Source organism: Gopherus flavomarginatus, chromosome 4 (assembly GCF_025201925.1).
Source record: "Gopherus flavomarginatus isolate rGopFla2 chromosome 4, rGopFla2.mat.asm, whole genome shotgun sequence".
In the NCBI taxonomy this organism is placed as follows: Eukaryota; Metazoa; Chordata; order Testudines; family Testudinidae; genus Gopherus; species Gopherus flavomarginatus.
In genome coordinates, this window is record NC_066620.1 from 5,984,042 (window position 1) to 6,010,941 (window position 26,900).

Genomic DNA, 26,900 nt, shown 5'->3' on the forward strand with positions numbered 1-26,900 from the left:
GGAGAATTTGCCACGACCCTTGGTAAATGGTTCCAGTGTTTAATTACACTCTCTGTTAAAAATGTGCACCTTACTTCCAGTTTGACTTTGTCTCACTTTAACTTCCAGCTATTGGATCACGTTACAGATTTTTCTGCTAGGCTGAAGAGACCATTATCAAATATTTGTTCCCCATGTAGGTACTTATAGATTGTAATCAAGTCACCTCTTAACCTTCTCTTTGTTAGACTAAATAGAATGAGCTCTGTAATTCTGTCACTATATGGCAGGCTTTCTAACTCTTCAATCATTTTTGTGGCTCTTCTTTGAATCCTCTCCAATTTATCACCATCCTTCTTGAATTGTGCACACCCAAACTGGACACAGTATTCCAGCTGCAGTCATACCAGTATCAAATACAGAGGTAAACTTACCTTTTTACTCCTCCTTGAGATTCCTGTTTATGCATCCATGAATCACAATGGGAGCGTCTGATACTGGCCCTGCTTGACAGCCCTCCCAGGAACCTCCAGGCCCTTGGTTGAGAACCACTAGGCTAGACTACACCTTTGGGGAACTCCAGTTGTAGCAATCAGCTAGAATACCTTTCTCTAAAGATACAGTTCCTCCTCCTAGCTCTGTGTAAGTTCTGATCAGAAACTATTAAGTGCTATAATGTGAGCCCATTTTATATTTTTTCCTGTCGAGGAAGGCATGATGATCCCACATATTTTCTGTTGCATACACAAACTGAACTCAGCACCATGTATGTGAAATCTAAGAGGCTCTCAAAGAAAATATGTGTATTTTAGTCTAATTTTAATAATTTGTGAGCAATAAATGGAGGATCTACTGAAGACAGTTTCAGACAACACATGTGATGATGGATACAGAGATTCACACAAATGTGCAACTTTTACAGTTTAATAGAAAATATAGCACACAGGCAATTCTGTCTGAGGGGCTGTAACTAAAGATGATACTCAGCACAGAGACATAGCGTTTGAAAAAATATCCATGCTAATTCCTTTCTCTATAGCACTTTTCAGATCGACATATTTTCCAAAATAATTGAAAAACATGTTTACTAATTAAATTATTCTTCAATTAGTTAATTAATGATTCTAGCCAGGCTTTGCTTTTAGGACATTCATTTTGTGTCATATAATAATTATAGATAATTAAGTAATCTCAAGCCGTTTTTCCTAGCAAAATACACTGGATACCCAAAAACAACAACAAATTGTAAATTAATCTGGAAAACAAAGCGTGGCAGATGAAAGATTTTGTTAGAATTAATTAGGCACTAATTATACATTAGAAAAGGAGAAACAATAAGCCTAAATTCATTTCTGAAAACGTGCATGTTTACGCTAAAATCCTTACCGTGTGAATTGATAAAGTTTTCTTTTAACCAGTGCCCTGCCTTTAAGCAGTCTTCATCATCAGAGAGATTAAAGAGATTGGTAGGAACTTCTCCAGTACATCTTTGTCTACAGCTGTGTATGACTTCCCTGTTAGTCTGAAGTTTACTGATATCTGCTCCAGTGGGACATGGAACCTGACATAAATATAATGCACATACAATTGATAACTGTTAACTGAGACTTTGAATAACAATGACACAAAGTATCTGACCATATAAAAATTGCTAGCCTCGTAAAAGTCTGATTGCCTTTGGACATATAATTTGTAATCAACAAATCACTGGTCATAAACAGAACAGATGAGTGTTACTATATCTAATTTTCGGTTCCTTGCAGGATCTGTGAAGCAATGCAGGATTTTGAAGAAATTAGCTGTTTTCTTTGCCATATGTATATGCATGCGCACACACACACACACAATACAGCACATATCATGTGCTTACATTTATCTTCAAACACAGTCAATTAAAAACTGAAATGACAAAAACCCCTCAATTCTCCATTTTACAGGAATTGTCTTTTACCACAATTGTTATTGGCTCCCATCTTGGGGCATGCTCTTCATGCTTTGCCCTGTTCTGGCTGTGCGGAGCAGCTGGGCAGCCTGTGAGTTCAGCTATCAGAGGATTCTCCTGCTGTAGGAGAATCCTGGGGTGGCAGAGGAATATTAGTGCAGTTCCACCCCACCACTCTCCTGATCTCCAGCATAGGGAGTGTGGCGGAAAGATGTACGTTGGGTTTCTCTACAACCTGATTATCCCAAAATGCCAAAATAATCTCTTGACGCTGAAGACAGCAGGGCATAAATTAGAACCAGAGTCCCAGTATGAAGAATGCTAAAAGTGACCTTTCATCCCCCTTCCTTTGCTCTTGCACAAGAACAGCTCATGTAAACAACAGGATCTGGGCCATTGTTTATAACAATATTTTCAAAAATACCTCTTGGAACTCTGAAAGGGTTTCACCAGAAAAATTACATTTGTGACTATCACGTTTGTGGAAACATTTTGCTAAACAGCAAAATTGCTGGCAATGGTATAAAACTGTGCTTCATTTCATGGTTATTGCTTTTTGTAATGAGTTATATACAATGATCAGTATGCAAAGCATCACAGTCACTTTTCATAAATGAGAGAATGATGAATGTTAAAAAGTTCCACAAGAATCTTGCAATTGCAACTGAACAGCCTTAGGGGGTTAAAAGTAAAGAAGATGATCTGGAATGGCATGGTAGAAAATAGAATTTGAATCTCACGTCACCCTGTTCAAGCCAGGTGTGCTATGATGATCCAGAAATAGATACTGACAGGAACTGGCTGTAGGGGAAATCCATAGTTGTGGAACTCCCGCAACTCTTAATAAGTGTCCATTTAAAATAGTGGTGTTAAGAAGTGAACATAAGAAAATTAACAACAAAAATGTGAATAATGTACGGACTAAAAGGGATTTCACAACAACTGGCTACCAGAATTGTATAAATATGCAGATAAACCATCTTGGTAATTATTTGTTTAACATGCAGTAAGAATTCTCACAAGTAAAATTTTAACTGCAACAAGCTGTTTTTTCCTTTTCACAGCAAATCTAAAATTTCTAAAATTGGAGCAATTCTGTGTGAGAGAGGGCTACAATTTTTTTTGTGTGTGTAAGATAAAAATTACATGAAAGTTTGAATGGTATAACATTACTATTACAGGGACCAATTAAACCATGATTTTATCGAAGAAAGAAAAAGCAAATTGACTATGATTATGAAGCATTGGGCAAGAACTGTCCAGACGAATGCTCTCATTGGCCACTTGGCTTCATGTGATCTAGCCACATGAAACACAGATATGGCATCTCCATATCTTATTTATTCAATAAGGAAACATTCAGCCACTTTCATTCATACTGAATAGCAGGGCTCCTTAGGCATAGGCAGAATAGGCAACTGCGTAGGGCCTCACACTGCCTGGGGGCACCACTCTCCAGGCAGCCCAGACAGTGTAGAAGCAGGGCTGCTGGGTCCTAGAGAGAGCCGAATGCAGCACAGTCTGAGGAATGGGATTGGCTGCTGGGGTCTCTGGGAAGGGGAGGGGGTGGGCGTTGGGAAAGGAGCTCACCTGTGAGTGTGACTCTTTTCCCTCCGGCTGAGGTCAGGTGAGGCTGTGGCTCTGGAACCAGTATCCTTTGTTGTCTCAATAACATCCATTCTTCTCCCCCCTGCCCCACGGAGCACCCCTTCCTTTCTCCCTCCTCCCCAGGACCACCCCTCTCTCTCTCTCCTCCCTCCCCTCCGTCAGGGCTAGGTTGGGTGAAGTGCTGGGAGGGAGGGGAGGCTGGCTGGCTGCTTGCTGAGGAATGAAAGTGAAAATAACTCACTTCCTGGGCAGGCAGCCAGAATTGGAATGTCACACAGGGTTTGGCTGGGGTTAGCCAGATGTGTGAAAAATCAGGATAGGGGATTGGGGTAGGGTGAGCAGATATCCCTATTTTTTAGGGACAGTCCCAATTTTGGCGTCTTTTTCTTATATAGGCTCCTTTTACCCCCCCACCCCCACCCATCCCTGTCCTGATTTTACACACTTTCTGTCTGGTCACTCTAGGTGGGGGTAATTGGTGCCTATATAAGACAAAGCCCCAAATATCGGGACTGACCCTATAAAATCAGGACATCTGGATCTGGCCACCCTAGCTGGGGAGCGCCTCTCCCCCGGGCTGGCAGCTGCCAGTGATCCATCTCATCTGGGGGGAGCTGCACAGGGCAGGATGAGCTGCTGTGGCTCCATGGGTGCCCTGTCCCTGAGATCAGATGCTGTGCTAACTTCACCATGGTCCATAAGGCTGGTGGTGGTGCCCATTGGCGTGTGATTGGACCTGAGGGTTTGCTGCTGCTGTTGCCACTCTGCACCCCAAGAGGTGGATTTTGGGGTCCTGCAGTTTTCCACCTATCTCCTCCTCTACTGCAGCTGTTGGACCAGCGGGCTGGGGGGTAAGCCAAGCATGAAAGCAGTACTGTGTTGCCATTTAGATTGTCATTTAACAACTTTGTTTGCCAAAAATTCTTGCTAACAATCCTGAATCCAATTTCAATATTTTTTTTTAAAAAAAATCAATATCTTAGCCAAAAACAGAAAATTAAGTTGTTGACAATTATTAGTGACAGGTTTGGTTTGAGGCAGGGAGTGGGCCAGTTTTCATCAGAGAAACAAAAAATGTTGACTGACTTTCCTATAGCCTGTTACTCCTGATAAGAGCCCTCCAACAACTGTAATATGCTCATCTCCTTACTAGTGTATAAAGCAGGGGTCAGCAACCTACAGCACACGTGTCAAAGGTGGCAGGTGAGCTGATTTTTGATGGTATGCAGCAGCAGGCTGAGCGGCTCAGCCCATCACTGCTCTGGGGTTCCAGCTGCTGCCCTATTGCCAGCTGGTATACCAGCCATTGGCCCCACTCAGCACCTGCTGCTGGCCTGGGGACCCCCAAGGAACCCCAGGCTGGCAGTGGGCTGAGCAGGCCAGCTGAACCACTCAACCTGCTGTCAGCCTGGGGTTCCATTCACTCAGCCGGCAGCGGGCTGAGTGGGCTGGTGGCGGGCTGAGCAGGGCCGGTGGGGGGTTGAGTGGCTCAGTCTGCTGCCAGTCTGGGGTGCCAGCAGCACTCAGCCTACTGCTACTCTGGGGTTCCGGCTGCCGGCCCCTTGCCAGTCAAGAGCTCAGCCGCCAGCCCCACTCTGCCTCCTGCCAGCCTGGGTGAGCAGAATCCCAGGCTGGTAGCGGGCTGAGGGGGGGTTGGCGGCCGGGATCCTGGCTGGCAGGAGTTGGTGGTCAGAACCCCAGACCAGCAGCGGGCTGAGTAGGGCCTGGGATCCTTGTCTAGGGTTCCAGCCACCAGCCTGCTGCCGGTTTGGGGTTTCATTTACTCAGCTGGCAGTGGCCTGAGCAGGACCGGTGGTCAAGACCTCAGATAATAACAATAGTTTATTTATATAATATAGACATAGAGAGAAACCTTCTACAAACATTAAAATGTATTACTGGCATGAGAAACCTTACATTACAGTGAACTTGGCACACCACTTCTGAAAGGTTGCCGACCTCTGGTATAGAGTGACCATATATTGTACTAAGATTCTCCTGCTTTTTTTTTCCCTTGTGAGTCAGTATAACTTTTGCCAGCCCAGAAGTTGGGCAGCCAATGTTTTACGTTTTCACAATGTTTTCTCCAACTTTCATAAAGTAAATACATAGTTAATATGAATTAAAAAGGCCAGGGACACTTCTTTGTGAAGAATCTGTACAGCAGATCATGCCTATAGACGATCCAGAAAAGAAATTTGAGGTTGAATTTTTTAATGTTGTGATGGATAAAGCAGTATCTGCTGTTGATGAAAGGTTTAATACCTTGCAAGTACATCATGAACAGTTTGGATTTTTGTATGACATAACTAAATTCAACGAAATAGGAAAACAAGAGCAACTAATGACAAAGTGCAAGAATCTAGAGAGCCTCCTGAAGCATGGTGATAGTTTTGATTTAAATGGACTTGAACTGTATGAAGAATTGAGTACACTGTCATCAATGTTGCCACATGCAAAATCGGTGATGGACATTGTACAGTTTATTCATACCCGCAAACCTGTTGACATATATCCTAATGTGTACATTGCCACTCATATACTACTGACAATTCCTGTAACAGTAGCATCAGGAGAACGGAGTTTCTCAAAACTAAAGCTCATTAAAAACTATCTCCGCTCTACAATGAGTCAGGAACGCTTGACTGGTCTTGCTGTTCTTGCGATCGAACAAGACACGACTTTGTCTTTGTCATACGATGACATTATTACTGATTTTGCAGCCAAAAAAGCCAGAAAGATTGCTTTTAATTAAAAACAAATCTTTGTTTCAATACCTCTTCATATAAATTTCCAATAAAATTTTGATAAATTAAAAAAAATACATTATTTGCATCATTCTGTCATATCAGAATTTTTTCTATAGTGCTGCTTCTTTAGTGCTAGTCCATCAGCATTACAGTGTGCTTAATTAAGTTAAACTGGTTTTAATAATGTGAATGTGGCAAGTTTTCCAATACTATAAGCTTATGTTTGTGTTGCTAAGAGCAGATCAGGCACAGGGGCACCAGTTTAATAATCTCGCCTAGGGCACCATAAATCCTAAGGCCAGCCCTGCTGAATAGCATCTTAAATCAGCACACCTATTGAAATCAATGCCACTACATGCCAAGTAAGGTACAACTCATAAGGGTGGCAAAAGCTAGCCCTACGTAAATAAAATAGAAATTAGATTATAAAATACTTCTCCCTAGCTTCTGTACTTTTAAAAAATCTTGAGCTTTTTAACAGTAAAGGCAGATAAATTCTGCATTTCCCCTTCCTCTCCTTATTTTTCTCTCTCTCCCCTCCAGCTTAGCTACTGTCCCCAACATGCTTTGTAGATGGTAGGGTGCTTCCAAAAGATGTCTTTCACATTGTAGAGGCTGAAGAGGGAGATCCAAACAAGTTCAGGGTGCATTTTGGTTTAACTTTTTAGTCCATCTGTCGAACTGTGAAAATATTTACCTGTTCAAAGCGACGTTCTACTCTGAAAAGCAACTATGTAAAAATGGTACTTTTTTACTCAACAGCTCTGTTCCTTGTGTGCATTTCTGACCTCACTGAGGGGTTGAAGATTCACATTAATGTTAATGACTAAGGGGACAAGCGCTATAAAAAAAGGCTAAAAAACATATTCAGTCACATCTGCTGACTTTAGTGACAAAAATAGGTTTTTGATGCGTTTTACCTAAAAACCAGTTAGTTACTGGTGTAAAATCATTGAAGGTAATGCAGCTGCACGTGTGTGACACAGGGCACAACTTGGTTTTAGAATCTTACTGCCCTGTGATGATACACAAGAAAAAGAACCCAGTGTGGCTGGCATAGTCCAAGATGCGTATGCAGGGCTGACAGATAGCATGAAACATCATTTTATTTACACCTGAGCACATTTAATATGGAAGTCAGAGGCACAATAAACATGGAACCCCACAATGCCCTGTTTAGAGTCACTGTTGAGAGCAGAACTGCACTAACGGTACAAAACGGGAAGCAGCCCAGCCACATACAAAGGGGCATGTGTCAGGGACGGAGCAGAGCTCAGCCCCATTCTGCAAATTCTCACCATTAGGGACCACAGTCAGGTGTAGCAATTTAGAGCTGCCTCAGCACTGCTTCAGCTTACACTGAGGCCAAAACCACTGCAGCTTGAGAACTGGTCCCAGACGACTCCCCTTCTCTCCTGTGCTAAGGGTCTGGCCAATAAAGTAAATGATGTATGACTTCACTGCATAACAAACAGAATCTACATTTCCAATAGAAATATATATTTCATTTTATGCTTAAAGAAAGTATTTGTTACTGTAATATGTGCCTGTGGGAATTTAGGAATATTATTATATTCAGTTGCAATTCTCTCAAGCCCTGTGTATGCTGGTGGTTTTTACAAAAAATTCCCACCAATACTACCACAGGTTCAGCTGGATATAAGCCCTAATGCAGATAAGGTTCCCATGTCTGGACCTACTTTTACTGCTGTGTTAACTAAACCTGCTTTGCAGCAGCCTTAATTGTCATGGTAGTAAAAAGCCTGGAAGCTGCCAGAACCTTGTTCATCCTACACCTCCTATCTGTGCAATCACTGGTGGAAATTTTCGGTAAAATTGCCTTGTCTACACACAAAAATTAGATCACTTTAACTATACTGGTACAGTTAAAGCAATACAACCCCCCAGTGATGAGGCAGTTATACTGATATAAATGTGCTTATACCAGTATAGCTTATTTCCTTACAGGAAGTGGAATAAACTATACAGGAATAAAAGTATCTTTATAGCAATGTAAATATGTCCCCACTAGAGGTTGTATCAATTTAATTATTTTGGTCAAAAATCTTACCCCTTGCCAAAAGCCATGGTCGTAATGCCTAATTCTGCAGTCCTTACTCAAGCACAATTCCCAGGGAATTCAATAACAGTTTTCCATTAAGGACTGTTGGATGAGACCTAAGTCCTTTTATAGGGTGACAGACCTGTGGCTGTTGGCCTTTGGTAACAGACTTGCTGTGGACTTCTCTGCTCCTATGCTCACTGTGACAGATAAGACAATTTCCTGCATTACCTGTGATAAACCTTCCTGAATAAAATGTAACCATCTTTGGAGTCTACTGTACTAAAAATGCGAAGGTGATGTAACATCATGGGCCTGGATGACCAAAGGATTATATTGGACAATGCAGCAGAAAAGAATGATCTTTTGGGACAATACATGTAAAATGGATTTACTGGGAGATATCTAGGGGGAAATGCAAATTCCACCCTCCACAGCACCTCCAGTTATGCAAAAGCCCAGCCCACTGAAGCTATACCATAAGGACAGGGTGATTGTCTGATCTTGGGATCCTGGGAACAGGTAATCGGCAAAGGCCCAAACTGTATAAAGTAGGAGCTCTCAGACTCATGGGGGTGATTGTTCTGAGCTGAAGCTGTTATGAATTTGTAACCGCTGCTTGGTGGGTTTTGATGGATTGATCACCTGACAGAGCCCTTGTTGGTGTTGGGGGTAATCAGAGGTAAGCTTAGTAGCATGCCTGTAGGTTGTTTTATTATTTTAATATGTTTTCTCTGTAATGCTTTCATCATAAGAATAAATGTCCTTGCTGAGAAAGAGCTGTGTGGTAACTTAACGGTGGGCAATTATGCTGTTTATAGCCCCTCAGGAGAAAGCAACATACAGACACTGGCCCCTGTTGCCAGGGATCTGTGCAGCATGGAAAAAACATGGACAAGAAGGAGAGAGATGTGGGTCTCCACCCAAGAAAGGTGACTGCTGAAAAGCTGAGAGTCTAAAGTGACCTCCCTTGCTGAACCATCAGGGGAGAAATACAAGTGCAGCTGCCCTGAACTGTGACACTGTCCACAAACATATTAAATTGTTAATCATTGTAAACATCTAATGTTCATTTATTCACTATGTGCACAATCTTACCTGGTATTGCTGCCCAGTACAGAGAACAAGGTGGTCATATGGCACTTTTTTCCCTTTGGAAACCACTACATGTTTGGCAGCTCGGTCTATGCCAGTCATTTTACCAACCACAACATTAACCCAGGAACAAAGTGACATCAATGCATAATCTTTATCATTAAAACAGTGGCTGTGAAGAAAGAATATCTATAAGTGACATTTTAGCAGCTGACAGCAGGCATTAATTAGACATCTGGTGAGTTGGTTGCAGTCCCCTAGTGGTTCAAGTCTGTTGTCTTGCTGTGAGCTTACTAAAGCCTATAGTGAGAGATTATTCATTATGAAACACTCAGTTACAAATGGACAAGTTCCTGTTAAAAACAAATAATTCCTCCCAGCGTCAGGTCACACTACAACAGAGTTTAAAAACAAGTCAGAAATATATACTTTACTATGGTTCAAATCTGCAGTCTGATGCACAGTGCAGTTTTGCACCTATAAAAGAAACTGCTTTTCTTACCTGGTAATTTCCTCTCTTTGGCCGTCTCTACAAAATGCTCTTTTGCTAAAATATTCCCATTTTTGCTACCACTAGTTCAGCTCCACCAGTAACAGCTGTGGTGAGACCACTAGTATAATTACTGTCTTACATAGTCCTGCTCTGAAAGTGTTTACAACTACAAAGACAGCTACAAAGGCAGAAATGCCAGTAAAGGGCAGAGATATCATCAGATCTGCTCTTCTGCTTTCCCTCTCCAGATGAGATCTTCCAAAATGGTAAGGATGAAAAACATTGTAATGACATTAAAGAAACTTTCAAAATGCTGTATATGAAGCAACCAAAGAGATGCCATTCACAGGAGGAAGAGGGAGATTATATGCGCCAAGAGGAAGAAATTAGCAGGCACATGAAAATCTCTCTCTCTCGAAAGTGTATGTTTGATAATCCCCATAAACACAGGGTCTGACTGACAAGCAATTCATTCCCAACCCTTAAGGAGAGGAGGAATTTTGAAACCAATTAATTTATATATAATGCAACAAAGAACAGTTTACGTGAAATTCTTCTATAAACAAAACCCTCTTCCATTTGGCAATTGCATCCACAGAGACCTTTTTTACCCTTGCATGTTTGGTGGTAAGTGAGGAAAGAGGCCTCAGATTACTCAGTTGTTTTGTTCAGACAGATTCACTACTTCTATCCTAACTCTTAGCAAGTGTCATATTTATTTATTTTGTTCAAGGTTTTCATAAAAACTGATGGCTCAATGACACTGTGAATGATAAAACCTACACTTTAGATACAATTTTTAAAAGTACCAGTTATGTAGGAGCCTTAATCCCATTTTCAAAAATGAATTAGGTAGCCAGCTCTTTGAATTTGTAAGGGTTGATCCTGGCTGGAAAAGCCTGTCATGCTGGAGGAGTTGCTTTAAGTAGGGAAACTATATTGAATAAGAACTATAAGTAATTAAGTTAAGTTTCAGTCTTAAAAACACATTTTACTTTTGTTTGTGCGTAACAATTTTTATCTTTATTCTTTCTACTTGATATCACTTAAACCTATGTCCTTTTGTTAATAAACTTGTTTTACTTTACCTATAAACCAACTCAGAGCTTTGTTTGAAGTGGAAAGTTTGTCAACCTCAGTTAAGTTAATAAGCTGCTGTGTCTCTTTAAAGGAGCAGTGAACTTGATAAGATTTTGTGAGTGCTACTGTCAGAGGGGCTGAGCACTGCAGAGAAAGATGTTGTTTGGGGAGAACTTGGGACTGGAAGGATGTTGGTGTTACCATGCAAGGAGCAACCAAGCTGGTGGAAGCCAGGGTGAGATCAGTGTGGTAATGATCAGGCTGTTGGTATCAGGGCTCTGAACTAAAGCTGCACAGCACAAAGGCACCCAGGACTATAGGGTAGGTGGTGACACCTTACTTGTCTGGGTTGAACCCAGATCCTCACACCGGAAGAGGGAAAATCATCTATTAAAAAACTCCACAAAGTTCTTTTAGAACAGTTGGAGGTTTGTGCTACTTGTAAAGACAAGCTGCTTACAGGCCCATGAAGGGATGGACCCTGAAGATCTAAATTATAGTGGCTTTTGAATGAAATATAAAACTGAATGGATATTCTAGATAGAAGTCATAGACCTTTTAACATCAAGTTTGTGAAGTCAGGTCTTTATGGAGAAATGTACATCAGAAAATGTTGGCAAGATAACTGACTGATTAAGGTGAAACTCAGATGCCACATTTAAAAAGAAACTAGGACCAATCTGTAGCACTACTTTATACTTTTGAAGCAATGTGCAAAGCCTGGAACTCACTCATTCTGTGAGCTGAAGTCACCGTTGCCAGGAATAAAACATTCCATTTAGCAAACAAAGCACATCAGCATTGAGTGCCTCTAGAACAACTTTATTTTTATTTGGTGTAGGGTGACCAGACAGCAATTGTGAAAAATAGGGACAGGGGGTGGGGGGTAATAGGAGCCTCTGTAAGAAAAAGACCCAAAAACTGGGACTGTCCCTATAAAATAGGGACATCTGGTCACCCTAATTTGGTGTATAGTGGAAAAAGCCCAATATAAATCCAATGAGAGTTATTCCACTGATTTCAGTGAGCTATGGACCAGGTCTCAAACACAGCTTGACTAAAAAATATGGGATCCTGATCCAGTTTGAACCCCTAAGTTCTTTGGCAATATAAACAATAAACAGAGAAACTTGAAAAGGAACAAAGTATTAACAATTATTAGTAGTAGTACCAATACTGCCATATTTTATATTCATATTAAAGATGAATATCAAATACAAATATTCATATTTATAAATATTCGTATTCAAACACAGGTCTGATTGCTAATGATTATTAATTATTATTGTTATTAGAGTACCCAGAAATTGGGGTACATGCTTCACAGAAACAAGTAAAAGTGCTTCCATGCCCTGATGAGCTCTGTGATCTAATATCCAGGTTTTCAGAGGTGCTCAGCATCCACATCTGCCATTTACTTTGATGAGCGTTTTAGATGGTCAATGCTCTTGAAAATCTGGCCATAAGTTCAGACAGGACACAAATAAGAGACGGAAATGAACAAATAGGATGAAGAGAAGAGGAAGGACTTTCCATAAAGTGAATAATAAAGAGAGGTAGGATTTGGAAAAGCACACGTGTGATTTAGAAGCACAAATGTCATTGGCAGTCAATGAGATATGTGTTCCAAAATCACTTAGGAGCTTTTAAAATCCCACCAAAGATCGTTTTAATTTCCAGCTGCTCCTTAATTAAATTAATTCAGATCCATTATTTATCTATTTTCAAATTAAATAACTAGCTCTGGTTAGACAGTTATGAACTACAATTTTCTATAAACATAGATATTTTGTAAATTTTACTGGAAATATTTGTTTACATATGAAACATATATATAGGGATGTGCTTTATCTATTAAATTCAAATCTTCTTTGCCTTTGTCTTGCCGTATTAGTTGGGTTGGCACCTAGCATTGTACTGACATACTCCCTGAAGACAAAGACCTAAAGTGTTGTCTACACTTACGGAGGTGTGTAAGGTACATGTAGCTACATGCCCTAGTGAAAGGTAGGCTGCGTCCACACTGCAGTGTGTCACTACGTGTGGCAGCAGGGAAAGGCTCTGGCAGTGGAATTCCTTCTGGGAAGAGGTAAAAATGATCATTACTTCATGATGTTCTGAACTCCATGCAAAATTAATCTCTGTGACATGGCTTTCCATCACTTGTAGGTACAGATACATATATCCATAAGGCGTGGTGGTTCAAGAGACATGGAGAATGTCTTTGAGAAAGCACATCTATGATTGAGGATCACAACAGAACTGTGTTGAATCCCAACCTGGAGAGTTTTTCTGATTATGTTTGTATTTTAGTTTCTTACTATAAGCGCTAAGACTTGAGGAAAATACACATTTCTGTACATATGTATACTGAATTGTACTACAAAGTCACAAAAAAATTCACATGTATTCTATTTTCCTTTGAAACGATCACAAATATTTAGACATTGAAATCAAACCTGTGAATTAAAAATCCTCTGTCCTTAGAGTCTGGTGGATTTTTTCCTGGAAGTCCATGAGTTGAAATCAGGGTCAGATTGTTAAACTTCAGGTGCGGACTAAAGAAGTAAAAACAAAATGCAAAATATAGATTAGCATGAGTTTGCTGAAGTTCAGTTAGGTATACTTGTAATTTGATTTTGCTGAAAGGTACAGTTATAATTAGTGTTTACATCCGACAGGGTTTCCCAATCTATTCCTGAGAAGTTTGTTTTAGTTGTACAGAATCCAGCACAATGGGGCCATGAATCTGATTGGGGATCTCTGGGCTACATCATAATACAGATAAGAAATAAAATAAAAATAATTATGATCTGTGTCTCTAGAGCTATATGGCATAAATTACCTCAGTCACTACTTAACTTGAAAGTCATCCTAGAGCTAGACTGAACCTTTGCTCAATGACTTGAGTATCAGGAAGCACGCATCTATGCTGCCCCAGAAGTGAGCCATGGCAGGAACGGACTCAGGCCTTGCCTTCACTTGCTAATTAGGTTGTGTTAGAAAACGGCCTTGAGGAGTCATGGTAATGAACACAGTGTTAAGCATGACTTAGCACTCCGAGTAGAGGAGGACTGTTGTGTTTGACATAGCATTGGCTAGCTGTAGTAGCTGGCATGAAGTTAAACACAAAAGTCCTTGTCAACCCTGGGTGTTAATACCATGTCAGTCACTGCAGCTTCTCTAGTTAGTGTTCCCACCCACATGACTTAATTTTCTGGGGAAAATAAAGCTCTATAGAGTTAAAATTCCTTCTCTGATCCCCGCTGCCCTTAGGAAGTTATACATGTCACTAGGTGCAGATTGCTTTCACTCGTGCCGGTTCAGCTTTGCCTGTTGGCACTGCAGAGGGGATGGAGCCAAGGCTGTGACCACACCTTGCCCACCTTCCCAGGGGTGCAGTTCCTGTTCTTCCCCTCACATCTGAACCCAAGTTTTGGGGAGGCCATGCTGGTAAGTGAAGATGATCTTACTCCCCCTTAAATCCCCGTACAGCTCCATTAGTGCCAGCCACAATCTGGATCACTAATTCAAATTCTTTGATAAGGTTAAGATTCAGCAGATGTTTTCGTAAAAGGGCCTGGCTGACATTGCTGCATCAGACCCTCAAGCGGAACCCTTCCGAGGCTTCACTTCTGGGAATAACATGAAAAATAAAGTTGTTCGTTGCTGACAGACACCAATGGTAGAAAGAAGACCCTTGTGTTATCTGCATATGGGAGTTTAAACATGTCTATAGCTGTCTCTCTAGTAAACATACCACTCACCACACCCATGCAAACTTAAGATAATGCAAGTAAAGAGAAGGCAAAGCAGAAATAAAGTCCCTGTTTCAGCAAAGCAACATTAACTTTAAGCACACATTCGACTTCCATTGATTTCAAATGCTTTGCTGAATAGGAATGGATTTAGACATGTGCTTCAGTGGTTTGCAGAATTGGGGCCAAAGCGCATATTCAGACAGACACAATGCATGCTGGAAATGTGCAGTTATTCAGACAGCTGATGAATATCTGTGGACAGCTACAATTACTGCTTTCACATGGCTTGTTGGGTACAGGCTAGGAAAAGGACAGAGCCTTAGCAACAGTGTGCAGGTTATGCTTAGAGCAGAGTCCCACACCTGATGAGCACTGCCCAAAGCAGGATATAGTGTTTTCATGAGTAACTGGTTCCTCCCAACATTCCATCACATGACTTGCAACAAAGGCAGGAAGCAGTCCTGCTGGTGGGATGGTTGAAATAAGGCTATCCCAACTTTGTCAGTGCTGTTTGTGACTCAGCCTTCAAAGGCAAATAGCTGGACAGTGAGGCCACCATGGCATGAGAGCGCCTCGGGGTCTGCAATACTCTAACCACCTCCTGTAATGGATTCCTAGCAACAAGGAGAGTACATCCACTTCCTGTAATGGATTTCTTGGAATTAGGAGGGTTCCTCAATGGAACAGCAGATTTTTCAATGCCGTCCCCAGCAGGTTCCACAGAGCAATTCATTTGTGTGGGCCAGAATCTAAGCACCAAGAGATTCTGCCATTTTCTCACTTGCATGTGCTTTTTGATACATATCAAGAGAATCTGTCCCACTGCATTTTGATTAACAATGTGGGCTCCAACAATATATTAAACTAACCTGGATCTGACATTTAAAAACAAATAAATATTATGAATGATTAAGCCATATAATCTTCAAGGCTTTGTACAACAAATATGGATAGATATAAGTGCTACAAGTAAATTGTATGCTTTTTATCTACTAATGTTAATTTGTTATTCATACATTTAAAAAATATATTCAAACAAAGTGAAAGGTCACATTTAAACCAAGGAATTTCAAGGTTACGGCTGCCGCTCTATAAATGCATATTAATAGTTTAATTCTGGATTATGGATCATCTACTATAAATCTCCATGCATACTTTGGGTACAATGTAATAAATAACCTCAATGTAACAGCATGCATATATTTATACAGATTATAGGCCTGATTTTCATTTACACAAAAGCCATTTTACAAAACAGTGCAAAAGGTCCTTTAAGTGGCTATAAATATAATTTTCTCCCACTTTAAGATCCCTTTATACTCATAGAGTGTTGTAAAGTGGCTTTAGTGTAAATGAAAATCAGCCCCAATCCATTCATCTGCATTTTAAAACATACAGTACGCCATCTGCATTTGGAGCTGCTACTGTGGATGTGAGTGTGAATGAATACCATTAATCGTCAAGATCCATAATATTCAGATACTTGGCAATTTACATACAGTTATCAGGACAATAACTGGAAACTGATATACAAATTACTGATGTTTCAATGTATAAATCTGTCCCCCTCCCTCTTCATACATCACTTGTTATCTTTGATTGTATGCACTTTAGGGGAGGGACCATTTCTTCATGGATGCTGTACAGCACCTAGCACAATGGGGGCTCCAATCTTGAGTGCTACTGTAACGTACATACTAAATTACATTAAAAGAACCAAGTTAAAATAACATTAACGATGTAAAGTCAGGCACTCAATAGTTAGAAAATGACAGTTTTAAGGTTGCTCGTGAAACCTTAATTTTCCCTCTCACTCTGATACTGCCTTTAATTACATGATCCCATATTATTTTTCTACAGGAAACGTACCTCATTCAGTAAATGTGTAGTTATGTAATGTTTCTTTTTATCCTCACCGTGTGGCCCCAGGCCTTATTATCCATTCCAACATTGCACTGCATGAAATATTAATTTCCTCCTCAATACTTCTAGGATGTTCTAACCATAACATCCAAGTGCTTCACAAACATTACGTAAATTTATCTTTACAGCACCTTTGTGAGATTGGGTGGTGTTTTTATCCCCATTTTACTGTCTGGGAACTGAAGCACAGAAAGAGATTAAGGCCCAAATTGCCAAAAACGTTCACCAATTCTGATGGCCAAATTGGAGATACTTGGGACCTGAATTTTCAGAATACTTTTATAGCATTTTTATAGCACTTAAAATGTCAAAAGCACAGCTCCAATTGAGTTTGGCTGCAGGTGTCAGTGCTCAGCAGTTCTGCAAATCTGCCCCCAGGTGTCTCATATTGGGCAACTATGAATATTTTGGTTTAAGTGACTTGCCTAGCATCACACAGGAACTCTGTGGCAGAGGTTGACAGAGAATCCAATTTTCCAGGGTAGCAATAGTTAGGGCCCTACCAAATTCACGGCCATGAAAAACGTGTCACAGACGGTTAAATCTGGTTTCTCCCCTGTTGAAATTTGGTCTTTTGTGTGCTTTTATCCTTTACTATACAGATTTCATGGGGGAAACCATGTGTTTCTCAAATTGGGAGTCCTGGCCCAAAAGGGAGTTGCAGGGGGATGGCAAGGTTATTTTAGGGGAGGGTTGTGGTATTGCCACCCTTACTTCTGCGCTGCCTTCAGAGCTGGGCGGCCGGAGAGCGGCAGCTGTTAGCTGGGAGCCCAGCTCTGCAAGCAGTGGCCTGACAGCAGCAACGCAGAAGTAAGGGTGGTAATACTATACCATGCCACCCTTACTTCTGAACTGCTGCCTTCAGAGCGGGGCACCCAGAGAGCGGCGGCTGCTGACTGAGGGCTCAGATCTGCAGGCAGCAGCACAGAAGTAAGGGTGACAATATCATACCAGGCCATCCTCACTTCTGTGCTGCTGCTGGCGGCGGCGCTGCCTTCAGAGCGGGGATCCCAGCCAGCCGCTGTCATTCTCCAGCTGCCCATCTCTGAAGGCAGCATCGCCACCAGCAGCAGCTCAGAAGTAAGGGTAGCAATACCGCAAACTCCCCCACGATAACCTTGTGACCCCCCCCAACTCCTTTTTGGGTCAGGACCCTACTTACAACACTGTGAAATTTCATATTTAAATAGCTGGAATCATGAAACCTATGATTTTTTAAATCCTATGAAGGGCCCTACCAATAGTCCAGTCACACTTAGGGTATGTCTACACTACCCACCAGATCAGCAGGCAGTGATCAATCTATCAAGGATCGATTTATTGCATCTAGTGTAGACACGATAAAATCAATCGCCAATCGCTCTGTTGTCGACTCCAGAACTCCACCGCGGCGAGAGGCAGAAGCAGAGTCGACGGGGGAGCGGCAGCGGTCGACTTGCCGCCGTCCTCACGGTATTTGCGTAGTTGAAGTTGCATATCTTAGGTCGACACTCCCCTCCACCCCGCGCAGTGTAGACCTAGTCTTAGAAGATGTGTGGGGCTGTAGCATGCTCAATACAGATGGACTCTTCAGAGATTATAGCCTCCAGATTCTAACAAACATGTGCAGACTGAGATTTTACAGAGGCTGATAATATGGTCAAATTTGTGCATTTTTTCTCAGGAACAATGAAAGGCACATCCCTGACACTAGGATGGCCTCTCTGCCAAATTTGAAGACCCTTCTCCCAGGCATGAAGACATTAGAGCATCTAAAATAATTTCTTACAACTACTTCATTAACATGTGCAAAACGAAGTATTTCTCTAGAACCTTGTACTAAGAAAAGCCTGAACTCTTTTTGTAGAAACTTTCTAGAATAACTCAGGCTGAGGCAGAGAAAATGAACAAAAAATCTCAACACAAATGGTTAAAGTTTTGCAAAAAGTTATAAGTAAGGCTACGATTTAGTAATGGATATTTTTAATAGAAGTCATGGAGAGGTCACGGGCAATAAACAAAAAATCACAGCCTGTGACCTGACCATGATTTGTACTATAAATACCCCAGACTAAATTTTAGCCGAGGGGGGGGGCTGTTGTTCTGTGGGGGGAGACCTAGGGGAGCTGCTGCTCTGGGGGATTGCCCCGGGAGGGGGGCACTGCTGAGGGGGTGCAGGACCAGTGGCACTAGCTGCCAGGGGCCACCCTAGCAGCAGCTGCAATGCCTGCCTCCCCGCTGCTGCTCTGGCTGTCCATGGGACCACTGCCGGGGGCCACCAAGCTGTGACTGCTTCTACTGCCCCTGGAACTGCTGCTCAGGCAGTGCCCGGGGCCAGTCGCTGCTCAGGCAGTCCCCACCCAGGGACCGCCTGAGTAGCAGCCAGTGGTTGCTACCCGAACAGCTCCAGCAGCAGCTGATGCGGTCAGCTGTGGGGCTCCCTTAGCAGCTGGCCGTGGAGCCACTCCAGTAGCGGCCGGTGTGGCTGTCCACAGGGCCACCAGAGTAGCTGGCCCTGGGCGGCCCCGGGGTCAGCCACACTGGTCGCTGCAGATGTCACGGAGAGTCACAGAATCTATGACTTCCACAATCTCTGTGACAGACGTGGAGCCCTAATTATAAGCAACAGAAAACCAGGTCTTATGATGGGAAGTGTTGGGCAGTCTTAATGATAGGTGTCGCATCCTGTGCATATAATAAAACATAATTGCACAGTCAAAGCCCTTACAATAAGTAGTTGACATGTTGTCCCACGTTTAAACCTTCATATTCTTTGACATTTTAATTATTTTTTAAATACAAAAATGGGAATTGGAGACCAGTCAGCTTTACCCCATTATCAGATAATTTGGTTGAAAGAATAATTAAAAGCAGAATTCTAAAACACCTAGAACAACAAGACACAACAAGGGGTAAAGCAGCCTGCATTCTGTAAAGGAAAACTGTGCCTCTTGAATGTATTAGAAATTTTTGAGCGTGTCAGCAAAAAGCTGATAAGGGAGAACCACTTGAAATTATTTTGGTTGGGATTTTCAAAAGTGCTCAAGCATTGGCTTAACTCTGCTCTCATTTATGTCAGTGCACTCCACTGACTTTAATGGGAGCAAAGTTAAGTCAATGCGGAGTACTTTTGAAAATATCATCCTTAGTTTATCAAAACAAATTTTTACAAAATCCCTCACAAAATGAAATCAAGGGAAGTAAGCATTCATAGAGGCAAACTACTGCCATAGATGAGAAAGTGGCTGAGACAGAAAACACAGTAGGAATTAATGGCCAGTTATCAACCTGACAAAGGGATAGCAGTGGAGTGCCACAAGATTCAGTACTAGGACATGTAGTTTAACATATTCTTAATGATCTAAAAAGGAGGTGAAGAATGAGATGTCAAAATTAGCAGAAGACACAAAACCATTTAGGTTGGGCAATGTTAGAGGAGACGGTGAGGAACGTCATGGGCGTAACTGTGATACTGGCAGGCCAGATGCCAGCTCTTGTCCAGGCTACAGGTATTAGCTAAGAACTGATAAATTCATAGCTGGAATCCAGACCAGAAGGCTGGACTAGACTGACCACTAGAGAGATCCAACGTGGCAACTCCTGTATTCCAAAAGGAGTTTATTTATCACACTAATCATAAGATCAATGTCATTTTAAATAGAAGACTATTTTTAAGTTATAGGATCACATAGAAAGTGTTTTTGTATTATTTGCCCTTCTTTAACACTGATTAGTAAAATACATCTTTTTTTAAAGTATCTAAAATAAAATACTGTATGTTAAGAGTCCAAAGTATCTCTTCTAGCCAAGTTATGAACACCCAATAATGGAAATCATGTCAATTTCATAAATTTAGTGGCCAAAACATTCAAGTCTGTGGGTGACATTTCCAAAAGTGCCACAGGGCCAGATTTTTAAGGGTATTTAGGCACCTAAAGATGCAGATAGGTGTTTGTGACAATCCTGTTAGGCCCTTATTTGCAGCTATAAGGGCCTAAATAGCTTCAAAAAACTGGCTGTCAGTAACTTACACGCATAAAAAATGCCTAAGTGACAAAGATGCTTTGGAAAATTTTACCCTGTGCACCAAAAGTTAGGCTCTTAAATCCTTATATAGGTACCTAAATATAATTAGCCAGACAAGTCAATGGGGGCTACAGGTGTTCAACATCTATGAAAATCAGATGTTGGAATACAGATTTATGCATAAGCAGCCAGGTTTGAAAATACTGGCCAATGACACTGCTGAGTATCATTATACTTTCCATCAATACATTTGGGGTTCTTTTTATATAGTTTTATTTATATGCCGATGAAAGAATGGTTCATACATTCTGGCTTTAGTTCCTCACTGCCAGTCTAAAAGCAAGCTCTTGATAACTGAAAAACAACAGACAATGAAAAACAGGTACTGCATATTAGGAAACGGAGTGGCTTATATGCTTTTAATGTATATAAACAATGCCTAACATCAAGTGCTGTAAAAGGAGAGGTCACCATTTTGTGAAAAAGTCTTCAAGTTAAGAGCTCAAACCAATGAAACATTACACAAGTGCACCTGCAATTTAGAAGCAAATAATTCCTGCAGGGATTCATGTTGCTGTGGATACAAAAGGGAAGAACAGCTAAAGATACTTGTAAAGCGGGGAGGGATTAGAGTATCTAGGGAAATAAGTAAAAGGGATTGAGTTTCATTGCACGGTTCTAGAGGACATCTACAAAAGAAGGCCTAAACATCCTTATTCTTGTAATAAAAAAGGGTCCCCTTGCCAATTTATTGTGAGCATAATAAAAGAAGCAAGCAAAAAAATAAATTAGTATTTTACTTACAGGCATCTTGGCAAGAGCCATTTGAAAATCTACCAGATTATTCTTCCGTAGTTTTTGCTGTTTTTAGCAAAAACTGTCTAAGCAAGCCATTCAATTAATTGCTTTCATTAAACCTCTCATCTGAGCAAATAAATAGCCAAACAGCCTTTTAACATAAAGTAAAGAGCAGTAGCCCACATGGATCTAAATGTTTCCATTTCATTTACTTGAACCTAATTACACACCTGTGCAGCTTTTCCAGTAGTTTAAAGGGAATAACAAAATTGTACTAGGAAGTAATACATTCTCAGAATAACAAAAAAAGGGTTATCCGATGTGCTGGTCTCCTGTAAGTATAGTATTTAAATAACAACCTTAATATTTGGTGTTATATGACTTACTAAGTCAAAGGCACAGACAACTTGAATTCCATTGTACTCTAACCTGGTCTCATAAAAGTGGTTCTAAATACAAAAGCTTGAGACAGTTCTAAAAAAATTGTAGCAAATTGCCAGTTTTGAGCAGTATTTAAAACTAGAGAAGCAAATGCTACAGTATAACAAGGGTAGCTAATGATAATAACAGAATCACAGAACTGGAAGGGATCTCAGAGGTCATCTAGTCAAGTCCCCTGCACTCAAGGCAGGACTAAGTATTATCTGGACCCATCCCTGACAGATGCTGTCCAACCTGTTCTTAAAAATCCCCAATGATGGAGATTCCACAACCTCCCTAGGCTGGGGAAATGGGAAAAATCAAATCTGTACATACATTATATGACAGATAAATGAAATCACTTTAATTTTCAATTAAAATCTAGCACAGTGGCCTTCACTCAGTGCACCTTTCTCGACATGTTAACTATGTTATGATACTATAAATGATCTTAATCATTTTCTTGGCCACTTGCAGGCTTGTGACTTGTTGCTTTGCCAGCCAGAGCTGAAGTCAGTTACACGCCTTTCTTTTTCTCCCATTGTTCAGGTACCAGCATTCTTTTCTGGCATATAAGAATCAACATAAGATCATGTTCTCATTACCAGAACATTGGTATACAGGGGATCAGAAAGGATGGGCAGGGGAAAAAGTAAGTAAGTATTGCATTATACCTCAAGAATATATACACTTGTTCTGAGGTCCAAAACGAGGTGAGAGGCAGACCAGTTGAAAGTCTCAGGGTAAAGATAAAAGGGGAAAAATTGGGTTGATGTCATGATATGGGTTTACTACAGATCACTAAATCAGGAAGAGAAAGTGGATGAGGCATTTCTATATCAAACAACAGAAATATACAAAACACAAGAGTGGTAGTAATGGGGGACTTTCATTAGTCACACATCTGTTGGAACAGTAATATGGCAAAATGCAAAATTTCCAATTAGTTCTTAGAATGTATAGAGGACAACATTTTTTTCCTCCAAAAAATGAAGGAAGGAACCAGGGGGACTGCCATTTTAGACTTGATTCTGACAAACAGGGAGGAATTGGTTGCAAATCTGAGGATGGAAAGCAATTTGGGAGAAAATGATCATGAAATGATATATTTCATGATTCTAAGGAAAGGGAGGAATAAGAGCAGCAGAATAAGACTATGGACTTGAAAAAGCAGACTTTAACAAATTCAGAGAAAAGGTAGATAAGGTCTCATGGGAAGAAAATCTAAGAGATAAAGGAGTTCAGGAGAGCTGGTGGATTCTGAAGGGGACAATATTAAAGGCACAATGTAAAACTACCCAGATGCAAAGGAAAGCTATTAAGAGGCCAATATGGCTTCATCAGGAGCTCTTTAATGGCCTGAAAAATCAAAAAGGAATCCTATAAGAAGTGGAAACATGGACAAATTATTAGGAAGAAGAACAAAAAGAATAACAGAAGTATGTAGGGACAAAATCAGAAAACCTAAGTCACAAAATGAGTTACACCTAGCAAGGGACATAAAAGGCAAAAATAAGTTGTTCTTTAAATACATTAGGAATAAGAAAAGGATGAAAAAAAGTGTAGGTCCACTGCTTATAGGAGAAGGAGAGTTAATAAGTGATCATATCAAGAAGGCTGAGGTGTTTAATGCCAGTTTTACTTCAGTCTTCACTAAAAATGTTAATGATGAGCAGACAAACAACACAAATAATTAACAACAAGGAGAAAGAAATGAAAGTCAAATAGAGAAAGAACAAGTTAAAGACTATTTAGATAAGTTAGATGTATTCAAGTCAGCAGGACCTGATGAAATTCATCTTAGGACACGTACGGGACTAGTTGAACTAATCTCTGAACTGTTAGCAATTATCTTTGAGAACTCATGGAGGACAGCTGAGGCCTCAGAGGAGTGAAGAAGGGGAAACATATTACCTATCTTTAAAAAAGGGAACAAAGAGGACCAGAGAAATTATAGATCAGTCAGCCTAACTTCAGTAAATGGATAGTTACTGGAACAAATTAAACAATCAATTGGTAGATGATTACAGGGTTATAAGGAATAGCCAACACAGATTCATCAACAACAAATCATGCCAAACAACTTAATTTCCTTCTTTGACAGGGTTACTGACCTAGTGGATAGGGAGGGAATCAATAGATGTGACATATCTCGATTTTTGTAAGGCTTTTGACACACTCCCACGTGATACTGTCACAAGCAAATTACAGAAATGTGGGCTAGCTGAAATTACAATAAAGTGAGTACAAAACTGATTGAAAGACCCATACTCAGAGTAGTTACCAACAGTTCATAGTCAAGCTGGGAGAGCATCTATAGTGGGATCCTGCAGGGGTCAGTCCTGGGTACCTGCTACTATTCCATATTTTCATTAATGACCTGGATAATTAAGTGCAGAGTATTCTTATAAAATTTGTGGATGACAACAAGATGTGAGGGATTGCAAGCACTTTGAAGGACAGGATTAGAACTCAAAACAACCTTGACACATTAGAGAATTGATTTGAAATCAATAAGATGAAATTCAGTAAAGATAAGAGCAAAGTACTTAGGAAGGAAACATCAAATGCACAAGTACAAAATCGGGAATAACTGTCTAGGTGATAGTACAGCTGAAAAGGATCTGGAAGTTCTAGAGGATCTAGTTCTAGTTGAATATGAGTCACCAATGTGATGCAGTTGCAAAAAAGGCTAACATCGTTCTGGTTTATGTGTAAGACATGAGAGGTAACTGTCCCACTCAAATCTGCACAGGCAGGTGAAGCCTCAGCTGGAGTACTTTATCCAATTCTGGGTATCACACTTAGGAAAGATGTGGATAAACTGGAAAGAGTATAGAGGAGAGAAACAAAAGTAATAAAAGAAGTTTAGAAAATCTGACCTATGAGGAAAGGTTAAAAAACTGGGCATATTTAGTCTTGGGGCATCTAATAATGATCTTCAAATATGTTAAGTGCGGTTATAAAGAGGACAGTGATCAACTGTTCTCCATGTCCACTGAAGGTAGGAAAAGTAATGCATTTATTCTGCAGCAAGGAAGATTTAAGTTAGATATTAGGAAAAAAATTCTGGCTATAACAGTAGTTAAGTTCTGGAATAGGCTTCCAAGGGAGGCTATGGAATCCCTACTATTGGAGGTTCTTAAGAACAGGTTAGACAAACACCTATCAAGGAAGGTCTAAGCTTGCTTGGTCCTGCCTCAGCACAATGGGATGGACCTGATGACCTCTTGAGGTCCCTTCCAACCTTACATTTCTATGAATTTATAAGTATGAGTCGTCATGGGAAAACAATGTGTAATATCCTCTCTCTGTGGAAAGGATGTCATACCAAACATCATGAAGGCCCCACACCTGAGGTCATACTTTCTTGTACTTTCCAATTCTCCATTGGACCTACACTGGAGAAGAAAATCCCAAGACATTTGAAATGGCTTTGGTGAAGAGAAGCATTGTAGTGGAGTTTTTATTAGGACCCTTTCAAGACAGGACTCCAGGAAGTGACCTTAAATACATTTTTTTGTCCTAGTGGAATTTTTAATTAGTAAGATTCCCGGGTACAGATGCTCCATTGGATCAAGCATACAGAACGGTTCTCAAATATTTTGTCTGAATAATTCAAAACCAGAATTTGCTGCATTCTCTATAAAACTTCTCAGCAATCATTAGTGGCTTTTCCTCGACAGTCCCCTCTCCATCTGAGTTGCAGCACCAGAGCTAAAAATGACTCTAGTTGTCAGTTGCTCCACAGGGCTTCTCGGTAGTGGACACTTTAGATAAAATCCTGGACCCACTGATATCAATGAGAGTTTCAATGGAGTCAGGTTTTCACCTCTTATTTTTCCCAGGCTCCCCAAACCCATCAGCACAATGTAGGCTATATCAGCAGAGGAACACACCTTCCCAGCTCTGGTGGCTAGAGGAGGTCAAAACTTTTTCTGTTCTATGGGAAAATCCAACATTTCAAAATTTGTTTTTGTTCCAAACAAACAAATTTTCAAATTTTCCCACAAAACAATATTTTTAAAAAATTCATGTTGAGCTGGTTGAATGTTTCATTTGGATAAAAATCAAAACTTTTGTTCCAATTCTGATTCTTTTTTAGAATAAGGTCTTTCAAAACAAAAAATAAAAACATTTTATTCCAATAACATCAAAACGGATCGAACATCATCAAAACACTTCATTTCATTTTTTTCAAAATAAAATTTAGTCAAAAAAGTTGCATTTACTGACAGAAAAACTTCCAGTTGGAAAATTTCCCGCCAGATCTACTAATGACATTCTTCCTCAACCCTCTGGAAGATGTTATACCCCACAGATAGAATAAGCAAAGCACCATGTAGCACCAGCCCATTAAGTAGTCACTGTCTCCTTTATCTTACTGTCAGTTCTTCCAAAAAGCAAGGAATTTTCACTTTGACTTATGACTGACTCTCCTCAAGGAAGCTACAAGGGCTCTTCTCTCTCCCTGTCTTGCAGCTTTACCTCCCTGAATGCCAGGGGAGCAATAGAATGACCCCTCAATCCAGACTTTATACGTGCCCCACAGATTTTCTCTCTGCTAAGATTATTCCTATAATCTGTGCTCCCCGTCTCTCCTCCTGATACCCCTTTAACTCCTGCTACATCTCCAATAAATTCATTTTGATCCACAAATTATTTCCTGCTTCTTTCCTCCCTCTCTAAAACCTGCCTCTTTCTCTGACTCTGCTTGGGATGCTTCTCTCCTCTTTGGTGATCACTCCTCTTAATCATACTGACTCAAAGGTGGTCCTCTCCTCCTATAACATTCTGCTCCTTTCTCCTCCTCTAACTTCATTCCATTCAGTTCTCCTTCCTCCCTTCCTCTGAGTAGCAGCTCCCTTCCTCAGACTCCCTCAGCTCTCCTAACTTTAATGGTTGACCTTTTTCTTATCTGCTCCACCCCTGCCCTTATCCCACACAATTTAAATTCCCATAATACTCACAAGTCTGACTTATC

General features: G+C 40.7%; 1 protein-coding gene across 2 annotated transcripts in view; it reads right to left on the minus strand.

Moving 5' to 3' along the window:
* The window catches only part of CFAP61 (cilia and flagella associated protein 61), a 193,042-nt gene that overhangs the window by 65,880 nt on the left and 100,262 nt on the right, over nucleotides 1-26,900 (minus strand). For both annotated transcript variants that reach the window (XM_050951285.1, XM_050951286.1), the window contains exons 19-21: nucleotides 13,469-13,567; nucleotides 9,440-9,608; nucleotides 1,366-1,540 (exon numbers count right to left, since the gene is read on the minus strand). In XM_050951285.1, coding sequence (XP_050807242.1) covers nucleotides 1,366-1,540; nucleotides 9,440-9,608; nucleotides 13,469-13,567 — 443 coding nt within the window. The remainder of the gene's footprint in view (nucleotides 1-1,365; nucleotides 1,541-9,439; nucleotides 9,609-13,468; nucleotides 13,568-26,900) is intronic.